The sequence below is a fragment of the Sinohyriopsis cumingii genome, unplaced genomic scaffold (assembly GCF_028554795.1).
Source record: "Sinohyriopsis cumingii isolate HCF-2022 unplaced genomic scaffold, ASM2855479v2 utg000810l, whole genome shotgun sequence".
Taxonomy (NCBI): Eukaryota; Metazoa; Mollusca; class Bivalvia; order Unionida; family Unionidae; genus Sinohyriopsis; species Sinohyriopsis cumingii.
The window spans coordinates 1,212,485-1,229,214 of record NW_028315933.1 but is presented as its reverse complement, the minus strand read 5'-3'; the positions used below and the strand labels follow the sequence as shown (position 1 = coordinate 1,229,214).

The 16,730-nt window shown below is 35.9% G+C and overlaps 1 protein-coding gene across 1 annotated transcript; it reads left to right on the top strand.

Annotated features, from left to right (window-relative positions):
• Window positions 1-1,417: 1,417 nt before the first annotated feature.
• Window positions 1,418-9,510, top strand: LOC149773232 (tubulin beta-4B chain-like). Its single transcript, XM_089946579.1, has 4 exons — window positions 1,418-1,611; window positions 7,225-7,333; window positions 7,559-7,914; window positions 8,391-9,510. Exons 1-4 carry the CDS (start codon window positions 1,555-1,557, stop codon window positions 9,207-9,209), a joined length of 1,341 nt encoding a protein of 446 aa, XP_089802705.1. The 5' UTR covers window positions 1,418-1,554; the 3' UTR covers window positions 9,210-9,510.
• Window positions 9,511-16,730: the final 7,220 nt, after the last annotated feature.

The following is a 16,730-nucleotide window of genomic DNA, read 5'->3' as shown; positions in this document are numbered from 1 at the left end:
ATAACTTACAATGGGATTTGGTGACTATTTTTAGTTATCGTAGCATTGACGTTAAAAAATCCAGTATCAACAACAGATACAATTTTATTAGTATTCAGACAAGAAATAATTTAAAGTTTTCCAATATTGCGTTATCTTCCGCTAAATATTATAATTTTATTATAAGGTATAAAACCACATGCAACTTCTTGTAATAAACTGATTGACTACACTAAATCAGCCATATATATATATATATATATATATATATATATATATATATATATATATATATATATATATATATATATATTGATATAAAAGCACTGGAAACATCTTCAACCGATTTCGTAAAGACTGACTGATAATTTAGACTTTGGACTCCTCCATCCCAACCATTTAAAAGGGGAAAAACTGGACTATTAACAATTGCTTAGCCCGTTTTGATTATGTTGCAGATGGAACTATTTAGACTGAGGCTGCATGCATGTAAAGCCATGAGCGATGACGAGTTGGATGAATTTGCTCTGTCACGGAACAAAACTGTTTACAGTCACTGTCGGAATCAAAATGCACCATCGCCAATGTCCGTTCAAATCTCTCAGATGTTCAGCCGTTTGTAATTTAAGCGATCAACACGACCCCATCGTATGATAAGGTCAAAGTAAGGAATTCTGTATCACTGTAGGTTGACTATTGACTCGTTTTTCTGTTTAAAAAATGAGCAAATGATTCATAATCAATTTTCATTAACGACATATTTTAAGCTTGATTATGTTAAATAGACCTGTTATTTAGTTATGGAAACAAAGAGGACTGAGTACTACTTTCTTGCGCAGAAATTTTATGTTGTTTGGTTACTAGTTATTTTACCCCAAAAATGGAAAAATCAATCCGATCTAGCATAAGCTGTAAGATCTAGTGTTGTCATAGCAAATTTATTGATCTTTTCTTTTAAAAATTTACAGAATTAACTTTTCAAAACTGACTGGCCCTTGATTGAAACGGTTTGTGCAGGCAAAAGCAATTATAACGTCATAGGGTCTTAATTACGTAATATTTATATTTTTAATATACGCATGCGCATAATGTACGCTATTTTCCAGCAACCACTGGTTTCAACGGGTTCTCGTTGCAATGTGAACTGATTTAGTTATATTCAAATTTGACATCAGGTCACATGAATAATATTTAAGATAAAGCACGTGAGTCACTTCTACCGATACAACACAATATAACGCTAGACCCCATTGATTTATTTTTTCCGAATAGTTACCTACATTAATTAAAATCACAGCATTTCACGTCGTTTCATATGCCCTGTTCAAGTTCATATGAATAAACTTAAAAGATCAATTAGCAAATTTTAGATACGGATAAAATATGCGCAGTTTATATTGAGGTACGCGCCCACGTGAGTGTATACACTATTAGACTTTATCGGGTGAAACCATCCTTCCTGTTGACTTGCAACATCTGGCGTAGTGCCACTAAACCACTAATCTAGAGAAGACTGCCAACTGAGGACCGACTTAGCATCATCAGTTTCTAGCTCATTTATACCAGACCATCGCCATGCGAGAGATTGTCCATATTCAAGCCGGTCAGTGTGGGAACCAGATCGGCTCAAAGGTGAGAGAGGTCACATTTAGGATGCTTTTCCCTGCAAAGAAACCATGCTTTAATGTGTTAAATTCATTTTGGTAATATACTCACTGGCTAATTGTAAAGAAATGGACGATTTTGTGGCGAGAAGTGGGAGGGGGTAGACTATTTGCCACACCCGCGTGTATAGAGTATTATGGGCGCTTGTGCACATTCCGGTGTGTGTGAATAACCTCCGTGACGGCGGCGGGCACATTGTAGAATATTGAATACGGCCATTGTTATATCGTCATCACAACACACTACCATTATTATCATTTTGAATCTGATTAGAACATGGCTGTCGTGGCATGCACGGCCATTGCTGTACCAAAATTTACACCATAAACGTGTACACTCAAATAGATTATGTAGAAAATTAATAATACTTAAAGCAAAGTGCATCACCCGAAAACAAAGCGAAATTGAGCATAAAGATTATTTAGTTATTGGTTAACATAGAAAAACAACAACCACCAGCATTAACATTGTAGGAATGGCCACGCCCCCCGCAAAAAAATTTGGCGCGACGACCCTAGACATTTTTGTGTTTGACTAAATATTAGAATTATGTATGTTTTTTCTCAACGTCGTTGGATTGTAACCCACTCCATCCATTACCAGTCCGAAGTCGTGTATCTTTAACATACTTGGAATGTCTCGATTGAATTAAAAATTCTGAAGTCCTGTGTAGCTATTAATTACGAACGAGGTTACGAAAAAATGTACAGTAAATAATATCTTAAAATAAAAAGCTGTGATCGTACTTGTGAAAGTTCTCAATTTAGATGTGTTATGATTTTATCAATAATTGATATTTAAATAATAATAATGAAATGTGGTTGTAATTAGTGATGAAAGTCGAGAGATTTTATGCATTTGTAATTTTTCATTGTTCTTTCTCGCATTTACTCTAGTTCTCAATTCAGCAAATATTTGTTAGTAAAAGCATTAACTTAGTCATAATAATAATAATAAGTTTAAATGTGTGCTGCTTGTGTAGAGATTTCATTTGAAAACAAATTAAATTATTATTATTAATCCAACTAAGAAACATTTGCTTTAAAAAGGTGAAGAACATGCACAATACAAGATAGGACACATCTCCATGTCACTTTCATACCATTCGGAATGCGCAAGGACATAATACGCGGCTTCCTCCCTACTATGCACAAGACCAACAAGTAGTTTCCCACCCTTTTGTTTCTTCGGACATTAATGGTGGTGCAGACCATTGGTGCTTAGCACTATTTTTGCTAGAGTTTTCAGCTTCTGCTCAGTCGGCCTATTGGCTACTCACTAGTAATTCATAAATTTTGTTTGACCTTTGTATGCTGATGGTAAGGAAAATTCCTTTTCTTTTAACCCATACCATTAAATCTTTCAGAACACTTAAACTTTTTAGTATTAATTCATGTCAGTACCGAATATCTGTGTATTCATCAGTCATTGACCAGAAAAATTTTAAATAGCCAACACGTGAGGAAGCAAACGGCCTGATAGTCCAACAAGCAGAAGGCTGAAAACTACACTACAGTACAGATAATGACAGGTATCGCTGGTCTTTGCCACCAGTAGTCAGAAGAAGAAAAAAGGGTGAAAAAATACTTGTTGGTGTATATTGTGCATATGAGAATTTTGGTTATGAAATGTACTGTTTGAAATCTACATCTTTCTCATAAGAAAAATGATGGTGAAATGAGTTGACTGAACAATCAGGTTGTATGGTTTGTTAGTGATCTGTTATGGGATGATGCTGGTTGAGTAAGAAAATTGCAGTGCAAGTTCTTGCGCCAAGCCTGGGTAAGTAACTCTGTATCTCTCAATACCAGGTCACTAACAAAACAATCAAAGAAATGAATGTTATTAACTTCGTATCTATTTCATGTAGGGGGCCCCCGAGTGGTCTAAAGCGCTGTCCGTTACGGATCACTGCCATCTCACCTCTGTCTGCGTGGGTTCGAGAATGGATTCAGCCAACGTGGGTATGTGAGAAAGCTTGCCAGTAGCTTCTCGTGGGTCGGTGGTTCTTACCGGGGTTTTCCTGGGTTCTTCCTCCACCATTAATACTGGTCGCCATGTATAGCCTATCGTGTGCTGAAAAGTGGCGTTAAACCCTACAACAACAAAAATCTATTTCATGTATAAGAATGGCAGAGAAGCATTGAGATTCGTGACAAAATGGCATCATTTGTGACATAAAATGTCACATTTTTCTAACTGATACTGGGAGTTCGTTTTAGGTCCTCAGATAAGTAATGTTTGGCCACTGAAAATGGGAAAACTAAGTCACACTGGCATTTTTCTTACTGACTAGGTGTGGTCTAGTGGCAGGTCTTTACATGACTCATTTTGACCAATGAAGTGGGGGGAGACAGGACTCACCAGTGGATGGTGTAATGTGCAATCAAGGTATCAAGATGCTACACTCTGATCAGAGTCTATTCCCGATTCAATTAGTGTTGGCCCGATGTACTCATGTCTCAAAGCAATAACTAGAACCAGTTTTTTAAAGGACTTGTTTCAGAGGTTAAATTGAAGATAAGGTTGGTTTGTTTTCAGTACTATAATTTACATTCTTAATCTGCAGGAATGCAAGTAGAAAGCCTTCTTTTACCTATTGGGAGTCATGGCTCAATTTTCAAGCAGACTGGCTTTGTAAGTGCCCCCTCCCACAGGCTAGATGGTTTGGGGATCGCTGTGAATTCCCCAAGCAGGCCAGTGGTGGAGCCTTGGCCGCCAATGATTTTCCTGCTTTTTATCAAATGTCTTGGCGACCCAAGTCAGCTGCCTCCCCTTCCCTCCCCATAGTATGCTATGGATATCAGCGATTACTTGTTCAAAGTAAACTGATATTAGCTGTACTTATTGGCAGTAATGTTCCATGATGGGCGTTAATTCTATCCATACAATTCCTTTTTATATTTTTTATATGTGGGTGTGAAAGTCCTACAAGACATTTACCAGCCTTGGGTTAGTGGACAACGGCAGATTTAGAATACTGCATTGTATGCCCTTAGATGAAGAACTTTTTTCTCCTTGCCTTTGAACATAATCTTCAAAGTATGGATATGCCATAATACAAAAAAGCAAACAAATCCTGTTTGAAGATATATGAGTGATATGTACTGTATGCAAATGGTCACTTTTAGCTTGAATTCCTGTAATTGTAAAAGATTGAGGAAAAGAGATGGCACTAAAAAACAAAACAAATATTGTCTATCTAAATTGTTTCATTCAGCATTAAATAACAGGAATTATCTTTTCAACAATCAGCAGTCATAGTAATGTTTCAAAATGTTCTGTGTTCTACACAGGTTTCATTCAAGGCTGCGCTGTTAACACCAGTGACCATTATTTATGAAGTTCCCACAGTGGTGTCTATAGGGTGCATAAACAAAAAAGACTCAAGAAAATAAAAATGAAGGGTCATTATGGTTGAAAAAGTTTGAATCACTGCATGCCAAGCTTAATGAATATAGTGCACTTATTGCCAAGTAAAGACAAGATTAGATTCATCGGCTAACAGAAATGTCTTACTGATCTTAATAAGCTTGGGCACCAGTCAAGAACACATGATCCATGATTATGAATGAAATCTTTTTCAAAAATAGGACTGTATTTATTTCTCAAGTAGTATAGAGAGATAAAATAATGTAAACTCAAATGTTTAAGACAAATTCTTTATAGAGGGGAATGGTTACTAGCAGTAGTGGCCTTAGAAAATGTAGGGCCTGATTTTGGCAGGACCCAGTGGATTTACGTACAGGTCCGTCTGCGAGCACAGCATTTGGAAGAAAAAAAACTTTTAAAGAAGTTTTATATTATACTGAACTTAAAATTTTCTTCCATTTAATGTTCTCTCTATGGATATTATTTTTTAAAAAATTAATAATACACAGGGCCCATTTGGTTCAAATCAGTTCAATCAGCCTAAACCCGGCCCTGGTTACTAGAGCAAGAGAATTCAAATCCCAGCATGAAAGGCTTGTGACAGGAGGGGCTGATAGGGATCACTTAGTCTTGGGTCAGGCATTGTTTCTTTTCTGACATTATATACTTTGAATCGGTCATTGAGTTGGCATATAACACAGTTTGCTACATTTTCCTTATGAATTGAAATAACTGACTGATTCACATGGCAAACCAGAAAATTGTGGAAAACCATTTTGTAGTCTCTCTAAAATTGACTAAGAGTTTATGTCACTGAGAAAGTGAATCTTTACTGCAGAGATTAGTAAATGCATGATGTGAGTGCCAATAATATGTGATTAATTTTCTTGAATAAACAAAATGCAAGGAGTGGAAGATTATTGGTGAGTCCTATTATTTTCTAAATGATGCCACTTTTTGCCCTAGTAGGGGCCTTTGGATCCCACTTTTTCTTGAATGAATACTGCCATTCTGCACTTGGTCAACAGACAATTTTCTCAATATTTTGAGTGTGTAATACGTTTCCAACATTTTACAATTTCTTATACCAGTGGCTTGTACTGAAGATAGTGTGATTCCTTTAATGTCAGTACTGTCCATCTTTGATAGGGTTTGCAATATAATCCCCCGATTCCAAGTCTTTGATAAGAAGATACATGTGCATGGTAAACAGTGCCTTTTGGTAATTTGTAATTATCCCTTTGGACTGAGATGAAAGATGTGGAATACAAAATGTCCAGAAAAAAACATACATTTGAAGTGTTGCACTTGGTCAAGATTTTGGGGATGCTTTATGAACCTGTTCATTATGATCAAGGTATTGGGATTGGTTTCATTTAGGGGGACACCAGCTGTTTAAGATAGAAGAAGTCCCCTCTGTTCAATCAAGGTGCAGCACTGTATTTTATTCTGAGAGGCACCCATTGCAAAATGAGGCTGACTTTCTATTGTACAAGCGATGTGACGATTTGCAAATCCTACAAATGCTGGTAATGAAATATTCCAACAAAGTGAACTTAAAGACTGGACATTTGGTCAAATAAACATTGTGATATATTTGATTCTAGAAGATTTATTAAGGATGTTTTTAGCATGTATATACGTTCAAGGATAATATTATAAACTGTACCTTAGACTGCTCTGGTGGTTAGGGCGTCCACCTCTGGTCGCTTGCTTGAACCCCGGCTGAGTCATACCAAATACTTATAAAAATGGTACTAACAGCTGACTTGCTAGGCACTCAGCATTAAGAGGTTAGTGTAAGGCTGGTCAGCCTGGTGTCAGGATAATGTGACGGGGTGGGACATCATGCTACATGTCTGCAGAAAGATGCCCCAGTGCTAGACATCACTATAAACTGTCACACTGCTTTCATCATAGCGATATGGCTGGAAAATTGTTAAAGCTATGTTAAAAATCCAAATCACACACTTACACACAGAGAAACAGTACCTTAAAATTTTCTTCAATACCACATCCATGTCCATGCAAAAAAGTATTATTTAACCTCAACATTATTAAAATGCAGTTCATTGTAACAGATTTTTACATTATTTATGTCTCCATTTTTTCATTACAATCCTGTTTGAAAATAAATGATAAAATATTCAGTGATTACTAGCATTCTCAGAAAGAAAATTAAAAAAACCCAACTTTTTTCTGCTTTAGTTCTGGGAGGTGATTTCAGACGAACATGGAATTGACCCAACTGGAGTATACAAAGGGGATTCAGACCTGCAGCTTGAGAGAATTAATGTCTATTACAATGAGGCACAAGGTTGGTTGTTTGGTTTACTTGGTTGATTGATTGTGCTGATTATTGCCAAGATATTCGTAATTATATAATTTAAACAGTATTTTAATTTAAGCCATTTTAAAAAGTGAACTTTGACTGTCCTGCATGGATTTTTATAAAATAATAATGTTTGTGTGTGAGTGTGTTTTTTGTGTAGAGAGAGAGATACACACACATTTAAGGACACACAATTTTCTGCCTTTGCAGGAGGACAGTATGTCCCTCGTGCAGTATTGGTGGATTTGGAACCAGGCACCATGGATGCTGTCCGATCAGGACCATTTGGAAAGCTTTTTCGACCTGACAACTTTGTTTTTGGGCAGAGTGGAGCTGGAAACAACTGGGCCAAAGGTCATTACACAGAAGGTGCTGAACTCGTGGAGTCTGTGATTGATGTAGTCAGGAAAGAGGCAGAGAACTGTGACTGTCTTCAGGGATGCCAGTTGGCTCACTCACTGGGTGGTGGCACTGGCTCTGGCATGGGAACATTGATTATAAGCAAGATTCGAGAGGAATATCCTGACAGAATCATGAGCACATACTCAGTTGTTCCATCCCCAAAGGTAAGTCTTGTTCGATAACTTATGTATTGTTGCTTTATTTGTCAATTATCTAACGTGTATTTCATTGATTCAGTAATCTCAGATTATTATTTTTAAAGGTGTCATTTTCTTAAATGAGATGAAATATTTTATATTACGGTTTTACTTTTTCTGAACAAAATAATTTATCATGTTAACTTTGACATGTACAAACTATCTCCTGCTTATTTTTGTGACAATGCCGTAACATTTGTGTCGGATTAAAGACAAAGAATATAAACTAGTTTCAAACACAGGATTTAATGGATTGTCAAACAAACAAAAATGATGTAACGAAATTATTTCTAGACCTTTTCATCTGTCCCATTAGACATTTTTCATGTTGCATTCTTTGGGTTTTCTTGATCTGTGATTAATGTTAGAGATCCTTGCCAGAGGGAACTTGTGTTTTTCTTTGTTGAAATTACAAGTATACTTACTTTCAACTTATTCTGAAGGTTTCAGATGCTGTTGTGGAACCATACAATGCCACCTTGTCTGTCCACCAGCTTGTTGAAAACACAGACTCTGTCTACTGCATCGATAATGAGGCTTTGTATGACATATGTTTCAGAACATTGAAACTAACATCACCAAGTTACGGGGACCTCAACCATCTCGTGTCAATAACAATGTCTGGAGTAACTACATGTCTTAGATTTCCAGGTCAACTGAATGCTGATCTTAGAAAATTGGCAGTCAACATGGTGCCATTTCCGCGTCTACACTTCTTCATGCCAGGTTTTGCTCCTCTGACATCGCGCGGTAGTCAAGGTTATCGTGCCATCACTGTGGCCGAGTTGACCCAGCAGATGTTTGATGCCAAGAACATGATGACTGCCTGTGATCCTCGTCATGGTCGTTACCTCACAGTGGCCACCATATTCAGGGGACGAATATCCATGAAAGAAGTTGACGAGCAGATGAACAATATCCAGAAAAAGAACTCTGCCTTTTTTGTCGAGTGGATTCCAAACAATATGAAGGTTGCTGTCTGTGATATTCCTCCGCGTGGGCTGTCCATGTGTGCCACATTTATTGGGAACAACACAGCCATCCAGGAGATTTTCAAGCGCATCAATGAGCAGTTCACTGTAATGTTCCGAAGAAAGGCGTTCCTCCACTGGTACACAGGTGAGGGTATGGATGAAATGGAGTTCACAGAGGCTGCATCCAACATGAATGACTTGGTTTCTGAATACCAGCAGTATCAAGATGTCGGTGTTGATGAGATGGGAGAAGAGGAAGACGAAGCAGAGGAAGTAGAAGAAAACTGAATATTTTTTTCAAAGCCCCATTAAGACACAGCTTAAGTACAGTGAAACATGCCTTTCTGAATATAGTAATACAAATGACAGTCCAATACAAAACAATATTTGTCAAACCCTTTTCATTTTATTTGCAGATTTTACCTCTGGATAAGGAAATCTGTTCTTAAAGTACAAAATCTTCTAGTCCTATCAGTGTTCCTTATCAACTGGTTTCACTGCATTTCCAGTAATTGACCAGGGTCAGATTTTCTTGTCATCAATTGTCATTTATAATACTCAAATGATCATTAAACTGTAATGAAATGTGTCCCAGTTCCTTCTTATTTCTCATAATGGTTGAATTTACATAGTTTAATCTTTATAAGCTTTTCAAAACAAAATAACTTTCACTTGAGATGAAAATAATCAACAAACAACGTAATTCATTGAAAATTAACCTTTATCTTTGATAACATGTTGTTCAATAATCTTTGATACTTTTATTATGTCTGTAGTATAGGTGATGAATTTATTATTTTGAAAGTACCCTACAATAAACTGAGGGAATGATATTTATTTACCTTACATAGATTATGATTTTCTTCATGTAGAATGATGGTTTTGATTCTGTAGTTTGTCAAGTAATGAGCCTTTCACCTTTGCTATTATCGTTTTATTATTCACAAAAATTCCATAAAAATCCAAAACACCAAAGTCAAGAATCTAAAAAGCTAAAGTAGAATTGCTCTGGTGACTTAGAGCATCTGCCTCAGATGCAGGAGGTTGCACGTTTCAACCCCACCTGAGTTGTACCAAAGACATAGAAATGGTACTATAATTAAATGGTTAGTGTTAAAACTGCTTGGCCTGGAGTCGGGATAATGTGACATGTCTGCAGCATGATGCCCCAGTACTACATACCACTATAAACTGGCACACTGCAGACATCATAACATGGTTGGAAAGCAAATTCTAGTCATCTCCCCATAAAATTAAATGGTGCCCAAAGCCCCACAGCTGAAAATCCTTCAGTGGTAAGTGTCAAATACTGAAATTTTTAACGGGAGCCATATTGGTGAATTTATTCTAATTTGTGTTGGAAAATGAAACTAGTCTTGAATATTTAGTTTAATACTTCATTACTGGTTGAGGAGACTACCAATTATGAGGAGTCTTTTAATAGTCCAAAAACCTCAGTAACAACGAGTCAAATGAATCTTGTCACATGTCGGAGAAGATTGATCTATGTGTAAATGAATCCATGATTATTTTTGTTACCAAAATATTTAACTTGGTTTGATTTTCGGGTTAATAATAGACTGCATCCTCATCTTTAAATAATAATTGATGCAAATTTATTTAAGGCCACTTAATTATTGAAATATTACGTGGACAAGAGCAAAGTACTTGATTGATGGTATTCAAATGAAAAGACCAGTAGCTGGACAAAATTGTTTTCTGACAAAAAATAATACTGTGCATATGAACGTGTCTTGTACACACAGTCTCTTGTACATGCAAGCACAAAATACCCGTAAGAAGCAAAGTACAGTTTCAAAAGCAACATATAATAAAGAACTGACCATTTAATGGGAGGGAGGGACAGAGCCTAGATGTTTTAAACAGATTTTGTTTTTCTTTTCCTTAAAATATGTGTTTTGTTCCAACTCATATTTGGAGCAAGAATATATAGACTAACATTACATGTAATAAAAATGGTACTAGCAGCTGCCTCACTTGGCACTCGGGTTAGTGATAGGACTGCTTGGCCTGGTGTTAGGATAATGTGACTGGATGGGACATGATACTGTGTCCTAGCAATATGACACAAATTGTTAAAGCTATGTTAAAAATCCAGATCACACACAAACACACTCGCCCATATATGCTTAGTCAAAGGATAAGTATATAATGCACATGCTCTGTGTACTATCTTGGACTACAATAATAGAACTAAATTGTGGCATTCGGCAAACAGTGAGCTGAAAGCCATGTGGCTTAGAGGATTAATCTCACACCAGAAGTGGTTGGTTCAGATCTTCATAGTGACAGTTTTTGCTGCTTCGTTTTGCAGTTGATTTTTTTTTTTTCCAGTCCTATGTCTTAATAAAAAAATCAAGTTCACATATAAACAATTAGAAGAAGCAAAATTATCCTTTGTTCGTACAATTCTTTGGGCCACGAGTAAAAAACGTGATCAAGAAGACACGAATAATTCCCAAGTCTAGAATATGTATGGCAAATTATATCGGAGGGAAAGGACAAGACATTAAAATTTTCACTGTAAATAAACATTGACTTCATACATACACAAAATGTCAATAAAGTTCAGGAAGACTCGTGCTTGCGGAAATACTTTAATTGAAACATTTATTTAAAAAATGGCTCTATTGAGCTGTCACTGCTGAAACCAGGGACTCTAGTTACATGTAGATATACCTCTGCTTTTCAAAATATCTAGGTTATACCATCGGGGGGGGGGGGGGGCACTTGACCCTTTGCTGTATATTATAGATTTTACAATACACAGCATTGTCATTTATTTACAGATAAAAATATTCTTACATGTTTACAGATTTGAAAATGCATTGATATTTTTTTGTGTGCGCTGGTTACAGTGAAAGATTGAGATGAGAAGGGCACCTTTGGTTTGGCAGAAAATTTTGCTCATTAATCGCTGGTATACACTTTTTGTTTCTTTTCTGTGTGTAACTAAGGAATGAAAAACTGCAATATTCAACTGGCATTGAAAATGTAATGTTTTTATTGAATACTTTTTCCCTTTATTAATTTTTTTCCTCGTTTTAAAAAGAAGTTACTCGCCTTGGGGATAATTTTGATACCATTTGATTTGATTTATATTTATTTTTAAACAAATCTTTACAAAATGTACTTGGAGGATTCAGAGTTTCTGGTGATGAAATTTAAAGTGCCTTTTAACATTTTTATGTTAGAATAAGGATGAGAAACAAATAAAAAAATATCCCCCTTTACACGCAACATCAAATTTGACCTTCAGAAACATTTTCAGTAATAAATACTCAGGTAAATTACCATTGGAATAGATACCAACTGTTCCTTGCATGATCATGTGATCTTAAGTGCAATAGCACATGTAAAGACCAATGTTGGTAGAGCTTGTAGACCAATCCCAGTGTAATTACCACTTGAAAACCTAAATGTCATGCTTTAAGTGGGCCAAAACTTAAAAGCAACATCTCCTATCTTAAGTTCAGCATCAAGATAGTAATAGGAAAAATAACTGTCATGATCAGGAAAAGGATAAAATGGGGCAACATCTCCTATCTTAAGTTCAGCATCAAGATAGTAATAGGAAAAATAACTGTCATGATCAGGAAAAGGATAAAATGGGGCTCAATGCACCATTCTGTGTTCGAGAGTAGGGGATACTCCTAAATGATTAATACTTAGGATATAAGACATATCCAAATTGAAGTTTAAAGCTGCCACCAACAAATGATACAATAAAAGGCTTAAAGTACTATTCAAAAAGTAGCCTTTGCAGGATGTTTATCTAATCCTGTGGGGCCCTCAGTGGTCTAAAGCACTCTCCGTAACAGATCGCTACCATCTCGCCTCCGTCTGCATGGGTTCAAGTCTCGGATTCAGCCAATGTAGGTACTGTATGTGAGAAAGGTTGCCAGTAGCTTCTCATGGGTTGGTGTTTTTTTTCTTCGGTTTCTTCCTTCACCATTAATACTGACCGCCATGAATAGCCTATCATGTGCTGAAAAATGGCGTTAAACCCTACAATAACAACACCATTCTAACCCTGCTATAGATAATTAAATGTTTGCCACTTGTCGTGCATATTTTTTTCATATATATATATATATATATATATATATATATATATATATTACATAATGCACTGGCAGATTATGCGCTTGTGTTCTTTGTTCTACTGCTTACTCATAACAAACTACATTACGTGATGACAGATCTGGATTTTTACCAAGTGTTAAACGATACATATGCACCACATAATGTATTTATGATACACATCATACAAGCAGTACATTCTCAATACACATCAACTTCATGGTATTTTCATCTTTCTAGGGACCGCTTTGGTGGCCTAGTAGTTTAAGCATCCACCTCGAAAGCGGGAGGTCATGTGTTCAAACCTTGACACTGATACCAAAGACTTTTACAAAAATGGTACTAATAGCTGCCTCGCTAGGCGTTCAGCATTAAGGGGTTAAGTGTTGGGACTGGTTGGCCCGGTGTCAGGATAATGTGATTGGGTGGGACATCATGCTACCTGTCTGCAGCATGATGCCCCAGTACTAGACATCACTATAAACTGCCACACTAGTCATCATAGCGATATGACTGAATTTTTTTTAAAAGTTACGTTAAAAATCCTAATCACACACACACACATCTTTCTAGGTCTTTTATGATCTGTTAGTGGTGGTGTGTTGCCATTCTATGTGTAAGCAGATTACAAACATGTGATCCTCATCCTTGATAACATTAAAAATCCTCAAAAACCTGTCAGTGATTTTAATTCAGCCCTTTCAGACTGCTCTATTTGATCAGACGCTTAGCTCATTTTGGTAACCACACCTATTTGCTTTGCACTGCATGAATGTTTTAAAAGCATCTTCATGTAAATTTGGAAGGTAGTCGAGTCATATCTTCAAAGAAATAGAGCAGTTTCCTTCTGCAGGGAAAATCTTATCTAGAAGGAATGAAGATGACTAACATCCAAATCCATCGCCTGCATAGGCAAGATAAATAATGCAGCTAAACGTACTCCTTTCTGTCAGTAAAAACGGATATTATTGACAACACCAACATGCCTTCTAGGAATAAGGTGACTGAACTTGTGCCATTGGCAATCTGCTTCCTTGCATTGGCTTCTTAGTTTCTTTGTATCTGTTTGGATTGTGTTTTGATGCAATGCTTCTGGTGTGTTAAGTAGTGAACAAGCTACAGTTGTGATGGGTGGTAATTGTTTCACCGTTGACTTGAACAAGCAATAACCACCAAACAGAACTAGCTTATTCACTGTGTAACAGGAAGAATTACATCAAAACACAATCCAAATAGATACAAGGAAACCGAAGCTTCATGTACAAGTGATTATTAAATAATCAGTAAAGTATTCAAATAATACAATAGGAACAAGTATGGACCATGTCCATTATGTCATATATGTATGACTGTTGAAGATTAAATGCAGTATCATTTTGTATTGATTCATCACCTCATTATCAATTTGGAGAAAGTATTGATGCATTGATATATCAGCCATTTCACTCCTAGTTGTGGCAGTTGAGTCCAACCTTTAAGCAAGTATATATGCTAGTACAATTCGGATAAATAAATTTATTGGAAAAGTATAAAGAAATTATGGCACAAGCACTATGATTTATCTTAGTGAGACTTTTGTTTGAAAAATTACATACTAAATTTTTCAAAAACTAAATCTTCAAATAAATAAAAAGTACCACAAACATTGGATGCAAAGGTCCCTTTAGTGAACAACAATAACTGTCAAGTTCTAAATTACATTTCTGGTACCACGACGAATACATTTAATGAGATTTAAATATTCAGAAAGATGCTCAGATGCAGTGACAGTTCTCAGTGATATGCCATGAGATGTAAAAACTTTTCATTAAAACAAAACGAGGCTTGCTGAATTTCCTTTTAAAGAGAGATTTATATGAGTGGTATATCATTGATGTAATGTACATACTATTACTATACATATATTTTTTTTATATCACATATTTTTGCCCTTTGAACAGAGTTAAGATTTACTACAGGCAGCTGTGTATTGACCAAGTGAATGAATGAACTCGCATCCCTGAGTGTGTCTGCTACAAAATGTAGTTCTATGCATTTGTGGCTGTTCACAATCCCCTTTGCATATTGATAAGTTACTTGTTTTCTTTTTCTTTTTTTTTCTTTTTCTTCACATTGATTAAATTGATATAATACACACTTATGGTTTTAATGAAGAAAGTAGAGCACTGGAAACACCTGCTTAGCTAGGCCATTTGCATGAACACAGCCATTCACATAAAGGTGCATGAAAATTAATGTGGAATAGAAACTAAGTGAAATGATTAACAAACAAGAGGTAATTAAAATATTTTAATATATTTACAGTTGCTCAAGGTCGTTATTCTGGTTTAATAACAATACTACCAATCAAAAAACTCTCCTTTGGTCGGTTTGACTTTAAAAGTCTTGTTTTCTCGTACTTTGGTCGGTTTCACTTTACTTTTACCATCATTCATATGTTCAGAGACAACCTGGGATGACTAGCGAAAATCCTCGACACTCTTCATAGATTTATGTCTGCATCTTGCTACAATGGTCCATAGAGAGAGAGGCCTTTGGACATTTTCATATTGAATTAATACTTTTTTTAGGACATTCTAATAAGTTCAAGACAACAAAACATTAAAGACATCAGTATGTGTATCTCATAACTGAGAAATTTACCATATAATGTTGACAGGGTTCGCAACTCTGTATCATTGATCATATAAAGACTAGGAAAGTGCACACATACCATTACGACGAACCATATTCATGTAGGTTACTTGGTGTAAGTTCAATTTCAAGGTTTTCATCCAACATAAAAACTTTCTCTCTCTCCAGATTTCTGCTTAGTTTTTTCTATTATGCATTAGAGAGGGAGTGGGAAATGGAAAGCAGAAAGGATTGCAATGAATTTTGTTCATTATGCATGAGAGGGGAGTGGGAAACGGAAAGCAGAAAGGATTGCGATGAAATTGTGTACCATATCAATTTGATTTAGAAAATGGGGATTATTAGCACTTTTTATCTTTATTTTCATATGTCACTAATGATTAATGTGTAGAAATTCATCATTGATCTAGAATCAATAGCACACGGTTGCAAGAATGTTGATATATGCGTATTATTGCGCCATGGGCAGATCACAGTTTGATATACCAGTACTACTGGTATATCAATTTGCTTTATACCAACACTTTGAATGCCATGTTATTTTTAATGTAGCGTACTAATGGGGGGGGGCTGTTCGTTAATGTATGTAATCTTGAAGATTAGAGAAAGCATGTGTATATAAATCGGGCTGAAAACAAAACAAAATCTGTAAGCGTTCACGATATCATAAGTAGGATAACATGGTCATATTCTGACCAGTATGGTAATTCCGACCGTGGATGTCCTGCTGTTTACAGCAATTTACTTGATGTGTTCTTATTTTTTATTTGTGCACATGCGTATGCAGATTAGTAAAGACGTTTCCAGGAGACAAGGGCATCATGTGACAAAATGGTATAATCGCTTCTGTATTCTCTCTTCCGTGCAAGTTCAGAAACGGCATTCGTGAAAACATTTTATTCAGGATCCTAGTCGGGCATCAATCATCCAAGATTTGTATAGCTTTCAATAACATAATAATTGTGTTATCGTAGCCTTAAAATAATATTTTTATTCACTAAAAAAGTAAAAATTGCACCAGTTTTATGACAAATAACAATAGTATGCACGATCTTTAAGAAAATGTAGAAT